Below are 23,972 nucleotides of genomic sequence, written 5' to 3'. Positions count from 1 at the left end.
TTCCAGCTCTCAGCAGTAGTTTGTGGTGTCATGCTGAAGCTTTACAGAGGCCTGGAGGATCCTGACTTTCTACGGCAACTTCACACTGTAGGAGTATTGGCTCAATTTGAAAGCCTGTTGAGCACCCACGGTAAATACACACTAGTCACACACAGTCACACTATGGAAAACAGTCATTGGTGAGACCAAATTGTTGTTACCATGTTTGAAGAACCTGTGATCTTATTGCCTTTGACATGGTTGCTTTAAAGACGGGGACCAAGTCTCATAATTGAGTGATTGATGTGTTAAAATGGCAATTGTGGAGTTATTCGACTATCAGTCTGCAATTGAAAGGGGTCAAGTTGACAATTAATGTATTTTTTGGTCCATAAGGTGAATTAAGCAAAACAAAGCAGTCAGATAAGTCAAACTTTATTCAACTCATTCTTCTTGCTTCCTCCACTTCCTGAATTCTCTCGCAGCTGCTCTATTCCCGTGTTGATGCACCGAATTTCCCAGAGGAACCCACCCGAGGGATTAATAAAGTTTTTATCTTATCTCTTATATTAATGACTAACCTCGTATTGTGGATGGATTATCTCAGTTGTTCTCCTGACTGAAGTTTGATCCATTTACAGCATCCTGCCATGCGATTGCATTTGTCCCTGACCTTCAGGAACCCTCACGTTAACTTTTATCGAGTGGAAAAAGTTGGCGTTCATCCTCCAGCTTCACTGTGCTAATGTTATGCTAACATAGCTGTGTCGCTAGCCATCATGTAGCACATCATTATATTCCAGTTAGCCAAACTTCAGTAACCCGACAAACCTCATTGCTGTTTAGTTTTCTGTCTTCATGTCTTCTGAATGTTAAACTTAATTGTTACACCTGTTAAAGCAGCAACACTGATCATTTGATTGAAGATGAAAGAATTTAGATAATTTTTAACTCTCAGAGATGCCGCAGTGTTCGTTTGACTTTGGGACCTGAAGTGGACGGAGTTTTGGACCCAGTTTACTCCGCGAGGCTCCTGACTATGGTAGCCATAATGCTCCGATAAAGCCACGTACCACATAAAATCGGTTCGAGGTCAGTAAGCACAACCAAAATTCATACATAAGGCGCACTGTCGATCTTTGAGAAAATTAAAGGATTTTAAGTGCGCCTTATAGTCTGAAAAATATGGTACGTACAATCTGTTTGTGATGATACAGTGATTAACTGTGATTAATCTGGGAAAAATCCATTGATTTATTTGGGAAAGTGCCCAAAAAACAAAGAGTTGTCAACCAGTTCATTCGAGTCTCTTATTGCAAGATGTGTTGCAAATAAGTTATTGGTGCAGACTGACTGAGACTGATGGCAGTGTGCTGGCCGTTTGTCTGTGATTTGGAAATCTTCGCCGCTCTGTCTGAGAGTGATTGCAGTAAGGTGTGTGTCAGGCCTTGCGATGGAAAGTGGTCGCTGAAAGTGAAAATTTTAGTGCAATCACGGGGCAGCCACTCAAGGAAGTGGCTGTCCTTTATTTTAGTGTGACTGAGCCATTCATGTACACTTCTTCTACATGCAGTGCTTACACATTTAAGGTGTGTTTGTGTGTCAGGTGATGAGATTGGGATGCTGGAAGACATGGAAGTGGGTGTGGCTGACCTAAAGAGAGTAGCGTTCACCATCACCGAGGCCAAAACGGAACAACCAGACGACCTGCTGCCGACACTCAGTGGAACATGGTGGGAATACACACACAGACACACACATCTATACACGCAATGAGTGTGCAGCTTCCTCACTTTGTGCGTTCATCTCCAACTAGGGGCAGTTTTATTGTTGAAGTCCCGTTGCCCCCGGAGACCTTCAGCTCACTTCCACAGGAACTAAAAGACGGACTGTTGATTCCTGTCGATCCTGTTCTGTTTAACATTGGAATCAACCAGCATCAGAGTTATGCTGAGAGGTAAACAAACCGCTTTTCACTCTTTAATGAGCAAAATTAAAACTCCTGTGAACATCAATATATTTTTCTACCTCTCAATAAAATTGCTGGAAGTAGTAGTGGAAAAAAATTATTAATGTGTCTGCTGTTGGTGCACATCTTCATCAACAGTTTAATCTTCATTAGAGATTATTAATCAGATGACTTTAAGCTATCTCAAGCTGCACATTCGTTTTTTAGGATTCGACTAGCTTTGGTTACTTTGTAAACAAGCAGCCCCTTTAAGGCACACCTTTTTAAAAGTCCACTCTTTTCTGATTGGCCAGCGTCTGGAATGCTTCAAATTAAAAGCCCAAATAAGAACCCAGAGGAGTTTCAAGATGTAGTGGTTGTATTTTGTGAGAAAAAAAGAGATCAGGTTTAGGTAGAGAAAAGGCTTTGAAAACAACATTTACTGTTCATACCTGGCTTTTGACATTTCCCTCATTATTTGAAACTTAAGCCAACTTTTATTATGAACATTAAACATTATAATATCACAACAACAAAAAATTAGAAGGTTGCTTCCTGTAAGCTGCGAAATTTCTCTCCATTTTTGGTAAAATTACTCAGAAGCTGATGTTTGTTTTCAGGTTTGGTGACTGTTCGTTGCAGGAGAGAATAAACCAGCAGAGCTGTGAGCGTCTCAAAGCTTATTGTAACACACTGAGGGACAGACTACCTGACATGGGTAAGGCGTTTTCATCACTACTGCGGTTTCTTCCTGTTAAAAGGGTGCTTTCCTTCCCACTCTTGCTAATTGCTTGCTCACAGAGGGTTGTCTGATCACTAACAGTGAAACAATGACTGAACTGAACTTCCTTCTTCTTCTGTCAGCTGGTATCCAGTCGCTGGCAGACTTGTTGTCTTCTCTGGAAAGCAGCATTGAGGCCAAGAAGAGGAAGAACGTGGAGGTTCTGTGGATCGCTGCTAAGGTAAGCACCTGAAACAGATTTACTCATGTAAGATTTTTAACCCTTTAAGACCTACCATAGAACCAAGTCCGCCAGAGCTTATATTATATTTTTACATGCTGTAGTACCATTTTTGGGAGCATTTCAAGTTGCTATACATCAATACAACCATTATAGCCCAGATTTTAATAATATGTAGGAATTAAGTGCATAGTAATTACATAAATTGCAAAAAAGTGCAATAAACTACAAAAAAATTGAAAATCGTTTTTGCTTTTTTAACATATATTTCTAGTTAGAGAAATTTAAGAGACTTATCCCTCAAAACTGTAAATACAAAAAAGTTGCACAAACTAGTTTCCTACCACAGAAAATTTATTTTGAGTGTCTTCATAGTTTTATTTTTGAAATACACCAATTTTTATATACTGCAGGAAAAACGAAAATAAATATTATACTGCAAATTTGCAAAAAAAACAGCATGTGCATCAAAATAAATGCAATATGAGTCCTAAGCATCCCAGAAACAACACAGGAAGTTATAAAGTCAAACATAACTTTTAAAAACACCAGTATAGGCTCATGAGGCCCTGATTGTAAAAAAAAAAAAACTACATTTCCGCAAAAATGACGTCACTTCCGGTTTCGGGCAGGTCATGGCGGACATGCAAAAGTTCGCGCTGACGTCTATTCCAACGTAGGAAGTGTTATGAACAGCTGATCGGATCGGCAAAGCGTGTTTCTGGAATATTATGTTTTTGTTGCTGCAAGTGCTTTTTATGCAGTTTTTGCAAAGCTATATGTGGAAGGAAACTGTGACCGAGGACAAGCTGATGGCATAAGATGTAAGTACAACTCCTCCGGTTTCATATGCCAAAAAAATTATTGCGCTAGCTTACGGGCTTGCAGTGCTACCGGGATTTAAAAATAGTTAAGCCAAACAGAGCGTGCCCGCTCTGACCGGCTTTAAAGGGTTAAGACCTGACTCTGTAGGGATCACCTGGTGGGAACCACCGGGAAATACCCCAGTGCTCCTGATGGGGACTCCTTTACTCCATGTAACCAGTTTAGAACCACTAATTAACCTGACAAGCAATAATATGCTTGTACAGAGGAAGAACGTCCAAGCCCCACAGAAAGGGCTCAGCTGACTGTCAATGTTGAACTTACTCAAGGGGCATTTACACTAGGACCTCTGCTACAACACTTCACATAATATTAATGTGTTTTCTCTGCTTTGTGTTTTTGTCACGTGCAGGTGTGTCGTAAGGTGAACGGTGTGCGGCTGACGAGCTGTAAGAGTGCGAAGGACCGCACTGCGATGTCGGTGACGCTGGAGCAGTGCGCCTTACTGCGGGAGCGACACACACTCAGCCAGCAGCACTTCAGCATCGCACTGGACTGGATGAGAAGGTGTGTTTTTGTTTCTCCTGAAAAACACAACAATCCTCTTCCTCTTGCCTTCCTTTATTTCTGTTTGTTCACCTCGTTTGTTTTTCCTTTTTCCCCGTTTTGTTCTCCACTTATTGTAAATGTTGCAAAACTTTTTCAGTTTAATCTTTTTCTCTCTTTGTTCTTTTACTTCATGCCATCAATTCCCTCTCTTTCTCTTCATATCTCTTCCTTCTCTGCCCCCCTGGCTTTCATTCACACTTGCACACAAACACCCCTGCTCATCCTCCAGATCTCGTCTGTCCTGGGGGCAGATGCTTGGCTGTTACACCCAGTCAGGGTTCCCTGTCTCTGGGTTAGATCCAGGGGAGACTCCCTCAGAACTCCCACAGTGTTTGGCCCCCAAAGCCCCCAGACGGCACCTTTACCCAGTGGCCTTTCTCCTGGTGACCTCTCACCTCCTGGTTCTTTGGCTCATCCTCAGCCTCGTTATACTGCTGGCAAAATACCAGTAGAGCAGCACAGACTGGGAACACTGGGAAGTGGACTGCATCACTATCACTCTTACTGTTTTCTGTCAGGTTTGTTCAGACGAAGCGTGTTCATGAGATTTAATTCAGTTTAAGGAGAGGCAGCTTTCTTTATTTTTCTCTTTCTTTTGTTGGAAAGTTTTATTCACAAGAATGATACCAAAGACTAAAACAAACAATATGTCAGTCAGTAAGTATCCTCTAATGTAAATCCCACATTGGGCATGTTTTAAAGTTTGGGAGGGGTATTTACATTTTTAGGGAAATGTTCTTGCTTATTTATAGCTGTATATGTATATATACACAGTGTTGGGAAGGTTACTTTTAAAATGTATTCCATTGCAGAATACAGAATACATGCCCCAAAATGTATTTTGTAACGTATTCTGTTACGTTACTCAATAAGAGTAACGTATTCTGAATACTTTGGATTACTTAACATATTATCATGCTGTTTACAACTACACGAATGTACTATTGCTGTGATTTATTACTGTTACTGAAGGTCCGCGGCTCCGAACCGTAGTAAAGGGACCTCTGACTAATACGGTGGGTTCTGTGTCGGGCTCGTAGCCGAAAACTAGCTTTACTTTGTTGTCTGGATCAACTCTGCCAGCGAGAGACAGAGAGAGGCATTGAAAGGCTGCTCCAACGGAAGAAAACACGAACACAGTGTACAGTCGAGTCTTAATAGCTTACTTACAACTGGGCTCGTCAGGCACTCTTCTTGGCTGCAGTGGTTATTATTATATTTACATGCTTCCAGCTCCCGTTTTTGCATTCTGCCTATTAGCTTAGCACAACAACAACAAAAAGGCCTCTCTCACCCAGGAAACACGCAGAGAGAGCGTCACCCTGTAACCATGGCAACCGTAACGCTGCTGCCTGGAACAACAGAACGTAGCTGTCAAACAAAACCCAAACAGTCCTGACCCGCCACAATATGAAACAGGGACGTACCGCCGTGTAATCCATTTATTTCAACAAAGTAACTGTATTCTAAATACCACCTTTTTAAACGGTAACTGTAATGGAATACAGTTACTCATATTTTGTATTTTAAATACGTAACGGCGGTACATGTATTCCGTTACTCCCCAACACTATATATACAGTCATAGGAACCATATGTCTACAAAAAAAAGAGTAAATTAGATTCACTTTAATAAAATATAAAGTTACAAATCTTAATAAAGTGAAATTTTTAGATTGTGCTCAAGTGTTCACTCAATAATGTGCACCCCTCCTCAAAGTCCACCCCACTCTTCTTCCCTGTCGCACATCATTTCTCTGCTATGCTACTCATTCTGTTTAGAGACCAACAGAGGAACAAGTTTGAATGAAAAGCAGACCGGTTATTTGTTATGGCTTTGAAGTTTGAAATTTGTCCTTTGACTTTATTATTAACAGACCACAGTTTGTGACTGAGACAAGGTTGATAATGCTTTCCTTTTTTTTATCTTTCAATTTATAGCGAGGATTAGGATACAATTAATTTGTAGCAGAAACGTTTACTCTAGTACTTTACTGTAGTACAAAGACATGAACAGTCTGTAATTTTAATGGAGAGAGGCAGTATAACAACCACAACATAAAAGTTATCAATTAATTTTCATGTCACTGAGTGAAACAGGACTTCCTACTTGGTGACGAAACCCTTGTTGGCAAGTTCAGCAGTAAGATGTTTGTACTCCTCTTTACAGAAATGCTCTAAATACTTTAGGTTTCTTGGCTGCCACTTAGCAACTCAGAGATTTAACATGCTAACTGAGGCCTGTAGAGTCAGAGATGTAGCTCTGTTTTTTGGATGCTCTGACATTGCTGTGAATTTACTGAAACATTCACTGCTGGGAAGATTGTGGCATTGTGTTTTCATTCAGCACAAACATGAATGTTTGTGAGCAGCACACTGCCGAAGCTTCTGCTTTTATAGAGGTGATCATACTTGCTGAAGATCAGTTACTGTAATCTAATGAGTACTTTATATTTTGATCCTAAAACCTTAGTATACATATTTGAGTAAGATGACCAGTAACTAGTTAAGTAAAGGATCTATGTGTGAACTTATTTTGCAAAACAATAATTTAATAGAAAATAAATTTCTGTTGTGCAACAATGTAACACATTGTAATACGTCTGTCTTTACTAATCAAATATTGTGATGTCCTGCGGGTCCCCCTCACTCTATTTAAAAAAGTCCTGTAAACCCCCTGCGAGTAGTAAGTGTTAGTAAGAAAACTAATGCATAAAAATACACAGAATGCAATGAATGAAGTGCCTGACACATGTCATCTCCATATTTTAGCCTCATACACCTCATTTTAAACCCTTTTATTTGTGTTTTCGGTCATTAAAATGATTCATATTAAAAATTATTATTATTTCTGTGCCTTTCATTGTTTTTATGTAACTGCACAGCACAGGTGGAGGGTGAAGTTCATGACTCATTAAATCACAATAGACACATAATGGGAAATACAGCAGGCTAAAATAAAGCAGAATCATCCTTTAACATGAAGTTGTCTGTATCCTATAGTTGGAGTAAACTTTTAGATTCACGTCATTCAATTTGGTTCAAAGTCAAAACAGTTTTTATTTATATAACACCAAATCAGAACAGTCACTTCAAGACTTCAACATTCACACAATCAGTGTGTATGACTCAGGATATGAGCTGTGAACAATCAAGTAATGACGAGAGACGATCACAGCGAACAACAAAATCTAAAAATAAATGTGAATGTAATTCTAAATGGGTTTTTTTGTTTGTTTTACAACGTGAGAACAAATTCTGTACAATGAATTAATGAATCTGCCGGTTTTTCTGTTACGGTCCATGAATAAATTGAATTTAAAAAATATACATTAGCCAAAATATTCCTGAAACATTTCGAGAAGAGAGAAGTTCACATATGTATGCGGTTTCATTCAGTGTAGCTGAAAAAAACTCACCATGAGCTTTGAGAGTCTTAATGGTTAGAGACACCGAAAGTAGAGCCATCCAGACAAAGTCAATCATTATCTAAATGAAACACGATAAGACATCAAAGTAGCGCACATGAAGTGTGTCTGACAGATGATCTCTGTGCAGAGAAGTAGCACGACACAGAGTTCACAGCAACAACAATGGAGACCAAAGAAACTGGAAACTAAATCACACATTTTAACCAATTGTCCCTCAATGACTTTTGTTTATTTCAGTTTAATAAAGTCTGCGGTGACTTTGTAGTCTAAAAGACAAAGTCCAGCATAGAGCGGCTGAGTGAATGTGGTCTGGACTCTGTGGAGGAGAGTCATGGTTTCAGAGACGCTGTAGAAAGACAGAATACCTGCTCTGTGATCCAGGTACACTCCTACTCTGGAGGACCGAGGACCTGAGACAGGAGTTGAGAGATTCTTGAAGTGAAAATCATAGCTATGTGTGTCACAACGTAATGCCCAAGATTTGTCATTTCCACCATAAACACATTCATCTGAGTACCATGCTCTCCCGATATCCTTGTATGCCACTGCTACACAAACTCCTCTCCCTGTCCACTCCACCTCCCAGTAACAACGCCCAGTCAAACTCTCTTTACTCATTACCTGATAATAGAAGGTGAATCTGTCTGGGTGATTAGAATAGGACTGCTTTTGTCTTTTTACTGTTGCTTTTCTGTAATCCTCAGATAATACCAGATGCATATTTGCTGTGTTTGGATCCAGTGTGATTTCATGTGAATATTTTAAGAATCCAGCTCTGGTCTTTGGCTCTGCTGGTGACAGTAAAACATCCACTTCAGTGACTGTCAGTGAGATGTTTGTCCATTCCTCTCTCAGAATGTCCTGTAGTTTATCTCTGGTCTCTGACACAGCTGCTGTCACATCCTCAAAGTAGCTCAGAGGACGAATATTGATGCTGGATGAGTGTGTAGACTCACTGAGTGCTGACAGTGAGGGGTAGTTGTGTAGAAACTGGTTGTGATCCTCTGTGTGTGAGAGCTGCTCCAGCTCGCCGTCTTTCCTCTTCAGCTCAGCGATCTCCTGCTCCAGCTTCTCCTGAAGCTCTTTGACCCGACTCACTTCAGTTTCCTGCTGGGATCTGACCTGCTGCTTCACATCAGAGCTTCTTTTCTGGAGGACACGGATCAGCTCAGTGAACATCTTCTCACTGTCCTCCACTGCTTTATCAGCAGAGCCATTGATGGCCTCCACCTCCTGTTGAAGCAGCTTCACATCTTTCTCTCGCTCCTGGATTCTCTGCTGGATGTTTAGTCGTCTCACCTCGAGCTCCTTCTGCTTCTCAGTCCTTTCTGCTGCAGCTGGGACTGTTTCATGGCCTTTATGTTCATCCATCAAGCAGAGATAACAGATACTCTGCTGATCAGTACGACAGAAAATCTTCATCACCTCATCATGACGAGAGCAGATGTTCTCCTGGGTCTTTCTGTAAGGGTCAACAAGTTTGTGGTTCTTTAATGGAGCTGCATCATAGTGAGGTTGGAGGTGTTTCTCACAGTAAGAGGCTGGACAGATCAAACAGGACTTGATGGCTTTCAGCTTCCTCCCAGTGCAGACATCACAGGCCACATCTTCAGGTCCAGCATAGCTGTGATCAGCTGGAGCAGCTTGGAGTCCAGTCTTCTTCAGCTCCTCCAGTAAGTCTGCTAACATGGTACTCTTGACCAGTACAGGCCTCGTTGTGAATTGCTCCATGCACTGAGGGCAGCTGTGGATTCCCTTCCTGTCCTGTTCATCAAAGTGTGTTTTAATACAGTTCATGCAGTAGCTGTGTCCACAGGGAATAGTCACCGGATCCTTCAGTAGATCCAAACAGATGGGACAAGAGAATTTCTCTGAATCCAGCTGAAATCCTTTCTGCTCCATTTCTTCTCTCAGCAACACTCGATATTTTAATAAGAAAGAAGCTGTCAGTTGTTTCATTTAGACTACAGAACAGGGTGCAGTTTGAACTTTAGCAGCATTTATGACTTTACATTTTTATTATCATCAGTTTGAACTTTGCTGGAATGTTTTACCACTCCTTCAAATTGTAAAAGACTGATGCTTGGTCATATGATCATGCTCCTATGGACCTATTTGTGATTGCCAACCAGTCACATTGCAGTTCATAGTCCTGACTATTATAAGATATTCTGTATTGCTAAAAGTATTCTTTTCATCCTTCCAAATCAATGAATTTGGGTGTTCCAATCACTTCCAGGCGTTTAAAATTGAGCACTTAGCCAGGCAAACTGCTTCTGGAAACATTCATGAGAGAATGAGTCCCCCTCTGGAGCTCAGTTAATTCCAGCTGAGTCCATGTGTTTGGCCAGCTCATCCCATGCTGTCACATATCCTGTACTACTGAAAAATCCTTGAACTATACATTTTTTTCCCTTTTTTTTGATTGGTGTGAACACCACGGACCCACAGCATTCAGTCACTGTTCAGTCATTTATTCACAGCCCTACACCACACACACCCACTGCCAGACTGAGGTCAGGGCCATATCTGGCTGCACCTACGGCAGTCAACCCCCCTTACCTGCTGGGACAAATTGGCTCCAGCTCTCCGTTTGAGGCGTCCATCTGCAAGACGCCACCTGGCACTGCTTCGTCCACTAGACAAGATCTGACCAGCCCCCGTGAGATGGGGGGCTGGTCAGGTCTGCAAACCCAGGCACAAACCGGCGACAATACCCAACCAGCCCCAGGAACCTCCTCACCTCCTTTTCGGTCTTGGGGCACAGGCCAGATGCAATGGCGGCTGTCTTCTCCGCCTGTGGATGCACCTGCCCACCCCCCAAGTGGTACCCCAGATACTGTTGGCTGTGAGCCCTGCCTAGATCAGAGACTCCAGAACCACGCCCACCTTCTGCACATGCTCCACCCAGGTGTTACTGTGAATGATAACATCATCCAGGAAGGTGGCGGCCTGTGCACTGTGTGCCCCCCTACCTGGTCCATGTGATGCTAGAAAGTGTCAGGGGCTCCAAACAAGCCGAACAGAAGGCCATCTTTTCCCTGGACTGGTGCCCCAGTGCATGGTAGGCATCAGACCGCTGTTTCCCTGGCAGACCATCCACAAACTGCTCCAAGACCACCTTTGCCAGTATGCATGCCTCCCCCTCCAATGGTCCGGGCTGCAGCCACATAGCCCCTGCATCGTGGAGCTAATAGGCCCACACAAACGACGGTGGTGATCCTCCGGGGAGAGGTAATCAAGCCCCGCATGGCTGATGTCCTCAAAACTGCCCCGTAAAGCAGATGACAGGCGCCGTCTGAGCCTCTCCCGACAGCATTGGCAGCAACCATGGTGTCCATTCCGTGGCAGGCCACTGGCATGCCTCTGCTGTGGCCCGGAAGGTTTCCAGAAATGACTGCGGGTCGTCGCCCTCCCCAGTGCATCAACACCGCCAGTGCCTTTCCAGCACCTCGGTCTGTCGCTTCTGCAGCCTGTCCAGCTTTACTTTGTACACCGCCACCTCCTCATGGTGCAAGACCACGATATTCACCAATATTTGGACTAACAGCTGTAGCAGCTGTACTGGTTGTGCAGGCTCGGAGTCCAACATGGCGGCTGGGTTTCGGCACCATTGTGAACACCATGGGAAATGGGAAACAAATGCAGCTATTTACAGTAGAGATGGGGAAAACAGTTTATACAAGTGTAATGAGCTTAAAAGTGAATAAAAGGTACAACCATGTTTTTGACCAGCGCAATCTGAACTCTCTTAGGCAACTTTCTTGTAATTTCTGTAAAGTCTTCAGGAATAGTTCTCCAGGCTACTTGAAGGACATTCAAAGCTCTTCTTTGGATGTTGGCTTTTGTTCTATTCTCTGTCTGGGTGATCCCAAATTGGATTTGAGTTCCATGTGTGATAAGTTTGTTAATTTATCCAGATGTGCTTTTACTGCGCTGGTAGTGTGTTTGGCATCAATGTCATTCTGAAAAATGAAGGAATTGCCAATCAGATGCTTTGCTGATGGTATCACAGGGTGCAGTGAATCGAAATCTGATGGTATTTGTATTTCCAGCAATTTTGCTGTGGACACTCATTGTTGTACTTACACACTCTCACTAGATCACTAAGGTCTGCTGAGAAAATGCTCCTGGCTGTCTCCCAAGATCCAGATTAAAAGAGGAGATGGGTTTGTAGAAGTGGCTGCTTCTGAATTAGGGCACAAAATGCCTCTTCGCATCAGGAGGTCGTCAACATTAGATATCTTTAAAACAGTTTGAAAAACATTTTTTTGTATTTTAAACCAGTGGTGTTCTAATTTTTTTAAATGTATTTTGTTTTCTCCTCTTTTCTCAATGTATGTTATCTTTATCTTTTTTGGGGGGGAGGGAGTTTTTTAAACAATTTTATTTTTAAGCGATTTTATTATTTTATGTATTTATTTTTCTTAACTCAGACATGATCAGTATACACCCTTCACACTCCCTCTTCAGCCTTCGGAGAGGATGTACAGGAGTGTCCGGGCTCGCTCCACTAGACTGTTGAACAGCTTCATTCACCAGGTTGTCAGAAGGCTGAACTCTGTTCATTACCATTCCCCATCAGCCCCTACCCCTACATTGTAAGATTGTACCCCTAGATTATCTCTCACACAAGTTGGATTCAAATCTTTAATGCTGCTGACTGTCTTTGGCACAGTTATCTCCACCTCTGACATACCTGCTGTTCTTGGCCTCTAACACTTCTATCCTTGTACATTTTACAAGCTGCGCTATTTATTTATTTCTTATTTCTTACCCATCCTATAATTGCAAATGTGAAGACATTGTTGTGTAAATTACATAGGGCGGGTCGCTGGGACTTTATTAAATCTCCTTCGGCAACGCTATGGGGGAATAAAAGAATTTTAATTGGAGGGACATCGGCTGACTGGTTACAGTGGCGTAAGGCAGGCATCCTTTATGTATCAGATTTGTTTGACTGGGGGACCAAATGTTTTTTAAGCTTTGATAAAGTTGTGGAGTTATACAAGTTGCAGCGTAATCAATTCTGGAGATATGTCCAAATACATAGTTCATTATCAAATTGGCTGGGAACTCCTTTGAGTTTTCCTGTGGGCAGCCCTGTGGAAGTCCTGCTCTCAAGATCATCCTTGGGTAAAGGTATCACTTCTAAAATTTATCATTTATTGCAAGAACGGTCAGCTGACCCTCTCTTTAAAGTTAAGGGCTATTGGGCCCAGGACATGGCATTGGACATATCTTCAGTTGAATGGGATTCATGTATTCATAATGTTAACACTGTGTATAAAGAAACAGGCAGTAGATTTATTCAACTTAAGATAATCAATAGGTGGCATTGAACAGTGCAACGACTGTATAAATGGAACTTGGCCCCCACGGACGAATGTTGGAGATGTGATGGTCAAAATGCTTCGATTTTACATATCTTATGTTCGGGACTTCGGGATTGGTGGGAAAACATAATGGGGGTAATTTTCAGTGTTTTCCAAAGGAGATTTGGTATCTCACCAAAACTGTCCATACTTGATATAACCACAGAACTTTCTGATGGAGACTTTTCCAGTTATACAAATAGATGGATTATCCTGGCTCTTACTACGGCCAAATGGGTCTGGCTAAGACATTGGCGGAAAAAGAGCCCCCCTCCCTATGAGGAGTGGCTAATGACGATGGCTAAGTTGGTGTTTTACGAAAAAGTGACTTATGGTTTATTAGATAAATTGCATCAATCTGATTGCATTTGGTCCCCCTTTACAAGCTGGCTTTCTGTAACTTGAAGAACAAAGTAATGAGAGAGTGGTGGTGCGGGGATTGGTGTGCAAAGAAAGAATAGGATAACCTCCCTTTGTCTTTGTTTTTTTTGTATGTGTGTGTGTGTGTGTGTGTAATTATTTATTTATGTATTTATTTTTCAGTTCTGTTATCAAAGTTTAAAATGAAATAAAAATTGTTGATGAAAAATAGTTTAATAATCCCTGAGTAAATAATGAGGTTACAGTTGCTCCAAGATGGATGAGAAAAGTGGTGAAAGTCTCCTAAATCTCTTGTATGTCCTACAAAACATAAATAGAAGTGGTCAAAGGAGCTTGCAAAGAAAAGCGTCTGGACTTCTTTAAGTTGCTTGAAGACGTTTCACCTCTCATCCGAGAAGCTTCTTCAGTTCTGAGGTCAAATGGTGGAGAGTCCCAGATTTAAACCTAGTGGGAGTGTCCCCCCACAGAGGGACAAAAGGACCCCCTGATAATCCTCTAATCGCCTGAGCCAAGGTGTCCCTCTGCGGGGGGATACTCCCACTAGGTTTAAATCTGGGACTCTCCACCATTTGACCTTAGAACTTAGGAAGCTTCTCGGATGAGAAGTGAAACGTCTTCAAGCAACTTAAAGAAGTCCAGACACTTTTCTTTGCAAGCTCCTTCGACTACGATGACCTGAATGAATGAATGAAACCTTCACAGACATAAATAGAAGTGGTTCTTCCTGTGGTCCAGTGTCCTTAACTATTCTCTCCTGAAAATGTATTCATGGTTGAGTGATTATTTACTTTTCTAATTTCATTTATTCTTCCTATCTGTCAGCAATTTACATTTTACTTTATTTTTCCTCTTGATTTTGAATCTTTTAAACAAGCAGCACTAAACAAAACTGCCACTGGTTTTAGATATTTATGAAAAATGCTAATCTTAAACCATTGTATGTCCATGCCTCAATGTTAATTTGTGTATTTGTGTCTCTTTCTGCCCTGCTCTGTATGTATGTATGCAGGGATGGCTGCAGGATGGAGAACGTGGAGAAAAACATTGGCAGCAGGAAGTTCGCCTTCAGCAGCGTCCAGCTTCTCACCTTCCCCAAACTCTACAGACCTCCAGATGGCAGCTATGGATAAGAATGCATAAAATGTATCTATGTACATATATGTGTATATAATTTCTTTTATCATTAATTTGTTTTATAATGTGATGACAGTGTTATTTTTATTTCTGTGTTCATAAAATGTTTATTGTGGGTGTAGAAATTTGAATGACCAACATTTTTCTGCAATAAACACTTAAACACTCGACTTATTTCTGTCTAATATTAAATTAAACCAAATGGGTAATGATATATGCAGCAGCACAAGTCATTGTGGTCCGGGACTCCAAAAACACATGAATCTGCTAAATTGTCTCCACTTTTTCATTTACCCCAGAAACATTTATTGATAAGATAATAATTGATAATATTGATAAGTATCAAAGTTCAGTATCTGATCAAATGTGAAAAAATTACTAAAATAATCCCTGCTTTTAATAACTTATATCATTGATCATAAACTCTTCCTGCATTGACCAGAATACAACACTGGTGTTAAAGTAAATCCCTGAATTATATGCATCTCATGAAGTCCAATTTGGCCATGTAGGTCAGGAGTGTTTGTTGTATACAAGTTTAGCCATGGAGACATGCTGGGGCCGATATTTTTGTAGTTTTATTTCTATGCACACAAAGACTTCTGTGTAATCAGTGCTTTCACTTCCACTAATATGCAGTTAATTCCCTGTCATAAGTCATAATGTTGAATCCATCCATGGACTGTTTAAGGATTGGTTAAGTTTTTTTTTTTGAGCTTTTGTTGTGAGGAAGAAACATTTTTTTCTCGAGTAAACAAAATGGAGTGAAACATTTTGGAAATGGGAAGTAAGTCACACCTGCTGTTTTTGCTTTCCCACATTTGTTTAACCTCCTAGGACCTGGCGTCCACATATGTGGACATCACATTTTGGGTTGTCTAGACCACAATACTAAATTTTGCTCTACAAGGGCCTGAGATCCACTTAGAACAGTGGCAGAATAATGTCCTCCTATCAGAATTATGGGGGGTTTTGAATCAATTTAGAAATAGCATAAACTGAGACTGGTAACTTATGACATGAACCTCCAGGGTCTAGACCACAGGTGTCGAACTCCAGGCCTCGAGGGCCGGTGTCCTGCAGGTTTTAGATGTGTACTTGATCCAACACAGCTGATTTAAATGGCTAAATTACCTCCTCAACATGTCCTGAAGTTCTCCAGAGGCCTGGTAATGAACTAATCATTTGATTCAGGTGTGTTGACCAAGGATGAGATCTAAAACCTGCAGGACACCGGCCCTCGAGGCCTGGAGTTCGACATCGCTGGTCTAGACACTGGTGGTGCTGATGATGGAGGTTTGAGTAACTCAGTTGAGGTAGAGATGGGGAGAAGGTGGGTTGCACAAATGACATCAGGGCCGCGCAGAGATGTTTGAAGGGGCGGGTTCTCAAAGTTAAATGGGCTCATCGAACCAGGCTGAATAACAACAACACACATTCATCAAAAATCTAATATGGAATCACATCATACTATATCACTGTCAACAGATGGGGAAAATGCAACCCAAACACAGTCTGTGTTTTACCTGATGGGTACAATGTTGCTGTTGAGGGGTTTCTGCTGCTCCTGCTGCTGATAGTGCTGGAGAGCAGGGCTGTGTTGATCTGAGACTGTAGAATGTAAACAGTCCATATGAGAGATTGTAGCTGATAAAATAAGTGTTATGAGATAATAATAAAATGCAAAGATTGGTGATGGCACTTGGAACCATACAGCAACAGATTAAAAAAACTCTGGGAAATGAACTGAAACTGGAATATTATGAGGGCAAAAGAAATTGGTGGTCTTGGTAGGGTAACAATGTAACAAAAAAAAATCTATACACAGTCTCGTCCACACGTACCCGGGTATTTTTGAAAACGCAGATTTTTCTATGCGTTTGCACCTTTCGTCCACACGTAAACGGTGTTTTCGGTCACTGAAAACGGAGATTTTTAAAAACTCTGGCCAGGGTGGATATTTTCTAAAACTCAGTTTTTGCATTTACGTGTGGACGAGAAAAACAGAGAAAATGGAGAAAACGCAGCATCAAAGGTGTGCGCCTTTTTTGATGTCACAGTGTGCGCCACGTTATTGTTTCGGTGAAATTAATTTCTACAATACTGTTACTGTTAATTGTAAATTGTTAATTGTCTGCAGTGTTTAAATGCTTACATATACACACACACAGTTACTGTCCCTCCACACATACGACTCGGTTCTGCTTCTGTGCCCCAGCTTTGTTTACTATTTCCCACCGAGGCTTCTAGACTTCTGATTGGCCAACATTTCTACACGGTTAGGAATATAGCGCCACCTGCTGCTTTGGCATGTTCCTAGCAGCGTTTTCCTTCATTTCTGCCTTTACGTGTGGACGCGATTATTTTTTAAAACGAAAACGGAAAATCTCCGTTTTCAAAAATACCCGTGTACGTGTGGACATAGCCTCAGATTCTTGATGAATGGGGGTTGCTGTTCAATGTGCCCCTTTTTAACTTTTAGTACCCGCCCCTTTAAGCATTTCTGCACAGCCCTGCAGTTTCTTTATATAAGCAAACTTGACCATCAGTACTACATTTTAGTTTCAATTGCAAAACTGTGCCAATTTAATGTTTATGATGTTGACTAAAATAAACAAGCATTAGTAATCTGGATATTTCAATTGTTTGTAATAATTTAGTGGAGGGAAACCATAATAACTAAATTCTGAATAGATGGAGTCATTTATCTGGAACCAGTGGGTGGTCAAAACAGCACATCTTCAACCATGAATCAATAATAAGGTAAAATTTTAACACTACAAAGTTTTAAATTTAAAATTTCAATAACAAAAGGAATTAAATCCACAATGATGATGAGTGAGTTCAGGAAGTGATATTACAGCATTTACATGGACAAACACAATCAAACATCACCATCTAGTGACCACACAGGTCAGAGTAAACATGTAGTTGCAATTTTCACTGTCATGACCATCAAATTTCAAACTCTACATCAGTGATTCCCAAAGTGTAAGCCCATAAAGTGGGTCACACAAGTTATGCAATTTTGTTTTCTACAGTAACTACAAATTTAATTAAAAAAAAAAAAGTCATTTGTATTTTGTAAAACTGTATAACATACAAATTTTATAAAATTGAAATAACCACCTAAAATTAATTAATAAAAAAATGCTTATGTAGATGTTGGTTAAGAGTAGATCCACAATGGTAACAACCCTGCATCTATTTTAGTAATAAAATGCACTATAATATTGATACAGTTAGGCATAAATTACACAATCAGTAGTTTTATTTATTATGTGAAGCTTCAGTTTAAAAAATATATAATTTTGATCACACATAAGTTTAAATCTTCATGTGTACAAACCTAAATAAAATTTATCATGTACAGTCTGAGCCTCCATGGCTAAAGAAATCAAGAGTGGAGCGCCACCCAACAAAGTCAATCAAATAACTAGACAACACAGATGAGAAAAAACAGCACAACAGTGAGCCCACAGCAACAGTCACGAGACCAAAGAAACTGGAAACTAAGACACAATTTAACCAACTCTCCTTCAAATAGTTGTTTCTATTTCAGTTTAGTGAACAGTGTTTTCAGAATCAAAAAACCGAATTCCAGCACAGAGCGGCTGAGTGAATGTGGTCTGGACTCTGTGGAGGAGAGTCATGGTTTCAGAGACGCTGTAGAAAGACAGAATACCTGCTCTGTGATCCAGGTACACTCCTACTCTGGAGGACCGAGGACCTGAGAGGACAGTTTGGACTTTGTTACACATTTTTCCACAACAGTCTGTATAGCAATGAAGTGCCCATGATTTGTCATTGTATCTAAATTCGTTCCCTAATATACCTTGATGGAACTGCTACTTCAACCTCTCCCCCTCTCCACTCCACCAGTAACAACGTCCAGTCAGACTCTCTACTCTCTACTTTTCTGTTCCCCTCAGATAAAAACAGATATCTGTGTGCTGTGTTTGGATCCAGTATGATTTCATGTGAATATTTTAAGAATCCATTGTGTTCGTCTACATTTTTGTCTTTCAATGCCACGTTTTAATCTTAGCATTTGTTGCTGTTTTCTTATTTCCTGTCCTATTTTGAATGTCTTGTGTTACCTGTGCTTTGTATGTAGTTCTTTTCTGGTCTTCTGCGATTAGTTAGCTGTCCTCCCTTTTACCTTTGCCCTCGTTATCTGCCTGCATATATATATTGTCTGAGCTAAAACAGTACTCATCTCTCAAAAAAATTTAAACTTTAAATTTACCTGAGAATCGAGGATCTTAGACTGACGACTTGGGGACTTGCAGTAATTGTTCAAAGCTGACGTTTCACCACTTTCCATTTTTGTTCTGTTGGCTGGAGGAAGAAAATTTGTTTCCATTTTGTGCATATTAAAGATAATAATGATGTTCAAAAATATTTGGGCAAACTGTCTTTTATATTACAGGAGACCATTTTCGTAACTGTGGCACCAACTCTAACATTTTTACCATCTTCAAACTGAGCTGTCATTTGTTTTTCAGGTTAAACACACACGGTCCACTTCCAATCATTTTTTGTATGTGAAAGGCTGATAACTCCTCCCTCTTATTCCTAAACCACAGCAGCTCCAGACTAAATGTATTTCCTGGTTCCCTCCCCTTTAGATCTACAGTTTGAAGATGGGTGTAACCAACATGAGGTGACGTGTAAGAGCTGACAGACTCCATTCACTGCAGAAACATGTTGTTGAGATCAGAGCTCAGACTAGTTTCGGTTATAAGGAAGAGAAACTCACACAGTCACTGACACGGAGAGGAGAAATGGCGGACAAAGGAATTCAGCTGGCGGGTGAAACAATTTCTTGTTCCATCTGCTTGGATTTCCTGAAAGATCCGGTGACTATTCCCTGTGGACACAGCTACTGCAGGAACTGTATTAAAAGTTTCTGGGATGAAGAGGACAGGAAGGGAATCCACAGCTGCCCTCAGTGCAGGAAGACTTTCATACCGAGGCCTGTCCTGGAGAAAAACATCATGTTAGCAGCTTTAGTGGAGCAGCTGAAGAAGACTGGACTCCAAGCTGCTCCAGCTGATCACTGCTATGCTGGACCTGAAGATGTGGCCTGTGATGTCTGCACTGGGAGGAAACTGAAAGCCATCAAGTCCTGTCTGGTGTGTCTGATCTCCTACTGTGAGAAACACATTCAGCTTCATTTTGAGTCTCCTGCCTTTGAGAAACACAAGCTGGTGGCCCCCTCCAAGAAGCTCCAGGAGAACATCTGCTCTCGTCATGATGAGGTGATGAAGATTTTCTGTCGTACTGATCAGCAGAGTATCTGTTATCTCTGCACAATGGATGAACATAAAGGCCATGAAACAGTCCCAGCTGCAGCAGAAAGGACTGAGAAGCAGAAGGAGCTCGAGGTGAGACGACTAAACATCCAGCAGAGAATCCAGGAGCGAGAGAAAGATGTGAAGCTGCTTCAACAGGAGGTGGAGGCCATCAATGGCTCTGCTGATAAAGCAGTGGAGGACAGTGAGAAGATGTTCACTGAGCTGATCCGTCTCATCCAGAAAAGAAGCTCTGATGTGAAGCAGCAGGTCAGATCCCAGCAGGAAACTGAAGTGAGTCGAGTCAAAGAGCTTCAGGAGAAGCTGGAGCAGGAGATCGCTGAGCTGAAGAGGAAAGACGGCGAGCTGGAGCAGCTCTCACACACAGAGGATCACAACCAGTTTCTACACAACTACCCCTCACTGTCAGCACTCAGTGAGTCTACACACTCATCCAGCATCAATATTCGTCCTCTGAGCTACTTTGAGGATGTGACAGCAGCTGTGTCAGAGACCAGAGATAAACTACAGGACATTCTGAGAGAGGAATGGACAAACATCTCACTGACTGAAGTGGATGTTTTACTGTCACCACCACAACCAGAGCCAAAGACCAGAGCTGGATTCTTAAAATATTCACGGGAACTCACACTGGATCCAAACACAGCACATTTAAATGTGGTATTATTTGAAGGGAATAGAAAAGCAAAAGCAATTAAAAAACAACAGCCTTATTTTGATCATCCAGATAGATTCACTAAATGGTATCAAGTCCTGAGTAGAGAGAGTCTGACTGGACGTTGTTACTGGGAGGTGGAGTGGAGAGGGAGTGAAACTGATATAGCAGTCTCATACAAGGATATCAACAGATTAAGGACAACATTTGGATATAATGATATATCTTGGGCAGTGCGCTGTGACAGAAACGGTTATGAATTTTGGCACAACAAAGTTCAAACTGACCTCTCAGGTCCTCGGTCCTCCAGAGTAGGAGTGTACCTGGATCACAGAGCAGGTATTCTGTCTTTCTACAGTGTCTCTAAAAACATGACTCTCCTCCACAGAGTCCAGACCACATTCACTCAGCCGCTCTATGTTGGATTTTTATTTTCTGAAGGAGACACTGCAGAATTCATTAAACTGTAAAAGATAGAAGACGCAGTTAGTTTAAATGTGTCTTTCAGTTTCCAGTTTCATTGTTATGGTGTTTAATCTTCACATAGATCACCTGTCAGTCACTCTTTATAAGTTCTACTTTCAGATCTTATTAATTGTCTTCTAGTTAATTGTTGTTTTTGTTTGATTTGGCGCTACTTACTGTGTTTGTTTTGCCAAAGAGGCTCTCACTGCTCATGATTTTTATTCAGCAAAGGTAACATTGTATAGTTTGGTTTGGAAATATTTTCCAGATTTTACTGATTTCGCGTTTGAACAAAATGAAGTTTTAAATCAGGGCTGAAGCAGGTTTTTTTTGTCATATGTGCTTAAGTGTGTCATTATCATTCTTGTTTCCAATATTGTCAGGGAGGATATAGATATAAGGCTGCAGTCACTGGATCAACAGGAATATTCTGTCATTAAAGTTCATGTTACTCTTGTAATTGGGGAATCTGCAAAACGGTAACTATGTTTTTTTGTTGTATTATTTGCTCATGGTAAATGAATTCTCACAAAATAAAATAAATATTGATGCAGTCATGTTCTTTGAAAAGAGACACAAATTTAATGCAAAGGAGACACTGGTTTTAAAATAAACTGAAAACAAACATACTTGCAAAAGCTCATCAAAAATAATTCACTTACTAAGCTGCCAAAATTCTCACAGACAAATGTTTTTAAATGATTTTACTTACTGTCTGTTTAGCCAAAGAGTCTCTCATTGCTCCTGATATTTAGTCGTTTTTCCCTACTTTGCTGATTTTGTGTTTGACAAACTGAAATCATTTCTAAAGCTGCTGTTTTTGCCATATATGCTTAACTGTGTCATTTTTATTTCCAATGTTATCAGCGAGGAAATAGATACAAGACTACAGTCATTGGATCAACTCTTAACTAGCATGATTACATTTAAAAGGTGTTCAGTAAACAGCTTGTTTGTAATTTTACCTTTAATAAATGGAACTTCATAAATGTAGTTTATTCTTTCTCATGGATATAGTTTAATACTATAGCTAAATTCATTTATTTTTGCCTCTGATATATTTATATATAGAAGTCTCCAGTAATGTAATAGGAATATTGTGTCAGTAAACTTCACGTTACTCTTCTAAATAGGGAATCTGCAAAACTGTAACTATGTATTATTATTGTATATAATTCTCTCTTGGTCATTACTGTTGATTGTATTGTTACTTTTGTTCAGTCAATTAAATGAATACTAACACTATAAAATAAACATTGATGCAGTCATGTCCTTTGAAAAGAGCCACACATTTAATGCAAAGGAGACACTGGTTTTAAAATAAGCTGAAAACATATATGCTTGCAAAAGCTCATCAAAATAATTTACTTAGCAGACCACCAAAATTTTCGCAGACAAAAGTTACACTGGATCATACCATTTATATCAGAGCTTTTGCAAGAAAGAAGGACAAACAGAACTATAGGCTACATTTATGAATTAACTTAGATAAATAAGAGTTATCTAAAAGTATTGTTAGAAAAAAATGAAAACAATAGCGAAGATTTTCAAATAAAAACTTCTCACAAACTATTCATTTTGCATGTGCCCAACGTTGACAAACAATTTATCCATTATGCATTAGCTCGTACAACTTACACATTCGTTTGTTGTAATGTTGATTTTTCTAGTTTGAGACAAACATTTTCAGAATTATTAGGCCCATAACTACATTTTTAGTAACTTAACTTCTAAATAGTTTAATCAGACTTGGTTTTGAGAATACAGAAGACATAATCAGGAAACCCTAACCCTAATTGTCATGGTTCCGGGTCTTTTTAATCCAGCATTTTGAGTTTCTTGTATTCTAGTAATATTTTGAATTATGGTTTATATTCAGGTTCATTTATAGTCTTAGTTATTCTATTGTGAGTTTTTCTTATTCCCTGTTTAGCTTTCGATTATTAAACTCCCGCTTGTGTCTTTGCCTTCTGTGTCTCTCGCTTTGTGCTGTATTTATATATGTTGAGTTCTTGTGTCTTGTTTCCCTCCTTGTGTTTCATTCTTTGTTCTCCAATGCTTGCCATGTGTATCCATGTTTCCCCAGCCAAGAAAGCCTGTCTTTCTTGTCTCCTCTTTCACTCCCTCGTGCTCCCTCGCTCCCTCTCGTCTCCTCCACTCCTGTGTTATGTCCCTCTGTTTCCTGTTTGTCGTGTTTCCATGTTCGGTGTGTCCGGTTTTGCTTCCCATGTGGCGTAGTATATTTTGTATTCTCAGTTTTGTTAATGTCGGTTTTCCTTGTGTTCAGCAATAAAGCTCTTTTTGAGTTACTTTTTGCCTGCCTGGGTCTGCAATTGGGTCCAATCCTGCCTGCTCAACACAAGTTCATGACACTAAACTCAAAAATGGTCCCTAAAGCAATTTTCCACCTACTGATCTGCTGACTGGTCTTTTATAAATGGGTTCTGCTGTATAAAAAGGGTTAAACTCAGTGTCTGCTTCAAAATACCTGTTAAGTCCTCTCTAATCTACCAGAAATGCAGGAGCTCCAGTCTGTCCACATATTTTCTAAAAATAGTTTCATCCATATATAAGAAAAATGTCATTGCTCCTGGGAGGAAACACTTTGGTCCATGTAAACAACTACAGTAGTTCATAGCAGATGTAAATTTAGTATACTTGTTAACCTTTGAACTTTAGATTATTGTTATTACAGACTGATCTTACAAATTACAATTTAGAGTCTTCCCAAATTATAAACATTAACATCTCAACCCTGAGATGTTAATGTTCCCCGAGATGAAATGTAGAAAAAACATGTGTATCAACAGTGTTGGGAAGGTTACTTTTAAAATGTATTCCATTACAGAATACAGAATACATGCCCCGAAATGTATTTTGTAACGTATTC

The 23,972-nt window shown here is 40.3% G+C and overlaps 3 protein-coding genes across 5 annotated transcripts in view; 2 read left to right on the top strand and 1 right to left on the bottom strand.

Moving 5' to 3' along the window:
• LOC102785354 (type II inositol 3,4-bisphosphate 4-phosphatase-like) overlaps positions 1–14,808 on the top strand; it is a 36,356-nt gene extending 21,548 nt beyond the window's left edge. The window contains exons 20-26 of one of the 2 annotated variants that reach the window (XM_087833562.1): positions 7–130; positions 1,586–1,712; positions 1,796–1,936; positions 2,548–2,645; positions 2,792–2,889; positions 4,127–4,281; positions 14,520–14,808. In XM_087833562.1, coding sequence (XP_087689688.1) covers positions 7–130; positions 1,586–1,712; positions 1,796–1,936; positions 2,548–2,645; positions 2,792–2,889; positions 4,127–4,281; positions 14,520–14,640 — 864 coding nt within the window. In that variant the 3' untranslated portion in view covers positions 14,641–14,808. Of the gene's footprint in view, positions 1–6; positions 131–1,585; positions 1,713–1,795; positions 1,937–2,547; positions 2,646–2,791; positions 2,890–4,126; positions 4,282–4,552; positions 5,089–14,519 lie in introns of those variants that run through there. The other variant, XM_087833563.1, reaches the window with a different exon arrangement.
• Positions 7,983–9,656, bottom strand: LOC148103784 (tripartite motif-containing protein 16-like). The gene has a single exon (XM_087833756.1). It carries the CDS (start codon positions 9,654–9,656, stop codon positions 7,983–7,985), a length of 1,674 nt encoding a protein of 557 aa, XP_087689882.1.
• A 4,615-nt stretch (positions 14,809–19,423) lies between the features above and the next one.
• Positions 19,424–22,321, top strand: LOC148103783 (E3 ubiquitin/ISG15 ligase TRIM25-like). Of its 2 annotated transcripts, XM_087833487.1 has the most exons (2): positions 19,424–20,235; positions 20,928–21,037. In XM_087833487.1, exons 1-2 carry the CDS (start codon positions 19,432–19,434, stop codon positions 20,982–20,984), a joined length of 861 nt encoding a protein of 286 aa, XP_087689613.1. In that variant the 5' UTR covers positions 19,424–19,431; the 3' UTR covers positions 20,985–21,037. The 2 variants fall into 2 exon arrangements, with proteins under 2 accessions (XP_087689613.1, XP_087689608.1); XM_087833482.1 differs by having other exon boundaries at positions 19,424–22,321.
• Positions 22,322–23,972: the final 1,651 nt, after the last annotated feature.

This window comes from Neolamprologus brichardi, chromosome 3 (genome assembly GCF_056152115.1).
Source record: "Neolamprologus brichardi isolate AB-2024 chromosome 3, ASM5615211v1, whole genome shotgun sequence".
Lineage (NCBI taxonomy): Eukaryota > Metazoa > Chordata > Actinopteri > Cichliformes > Cichlidae > Neolamprologus > Neolamprologus brichardi.
This window is presented reverse-complemented; position numbering and strand designations above follow the sequence as displayed.

What these genes read in the sequence shown, in the direction of transcription:
- LOC148103784 (XM_087833756.1), bottom strand. Translation starts at nt 9,656, where the DNA reads ATGGAGCAGAAAGGATTTCAGCTGGATTCAGAGAAATTCTCTTGTCCC.
- LOC148103783 (XM_087833482.1), top strand. Translation starts at nt 19,432, where the DNA reads ATGGCGGACAAAGGAATTCAGCTGGCGGGTGAAACAATTTCTTGTTCC.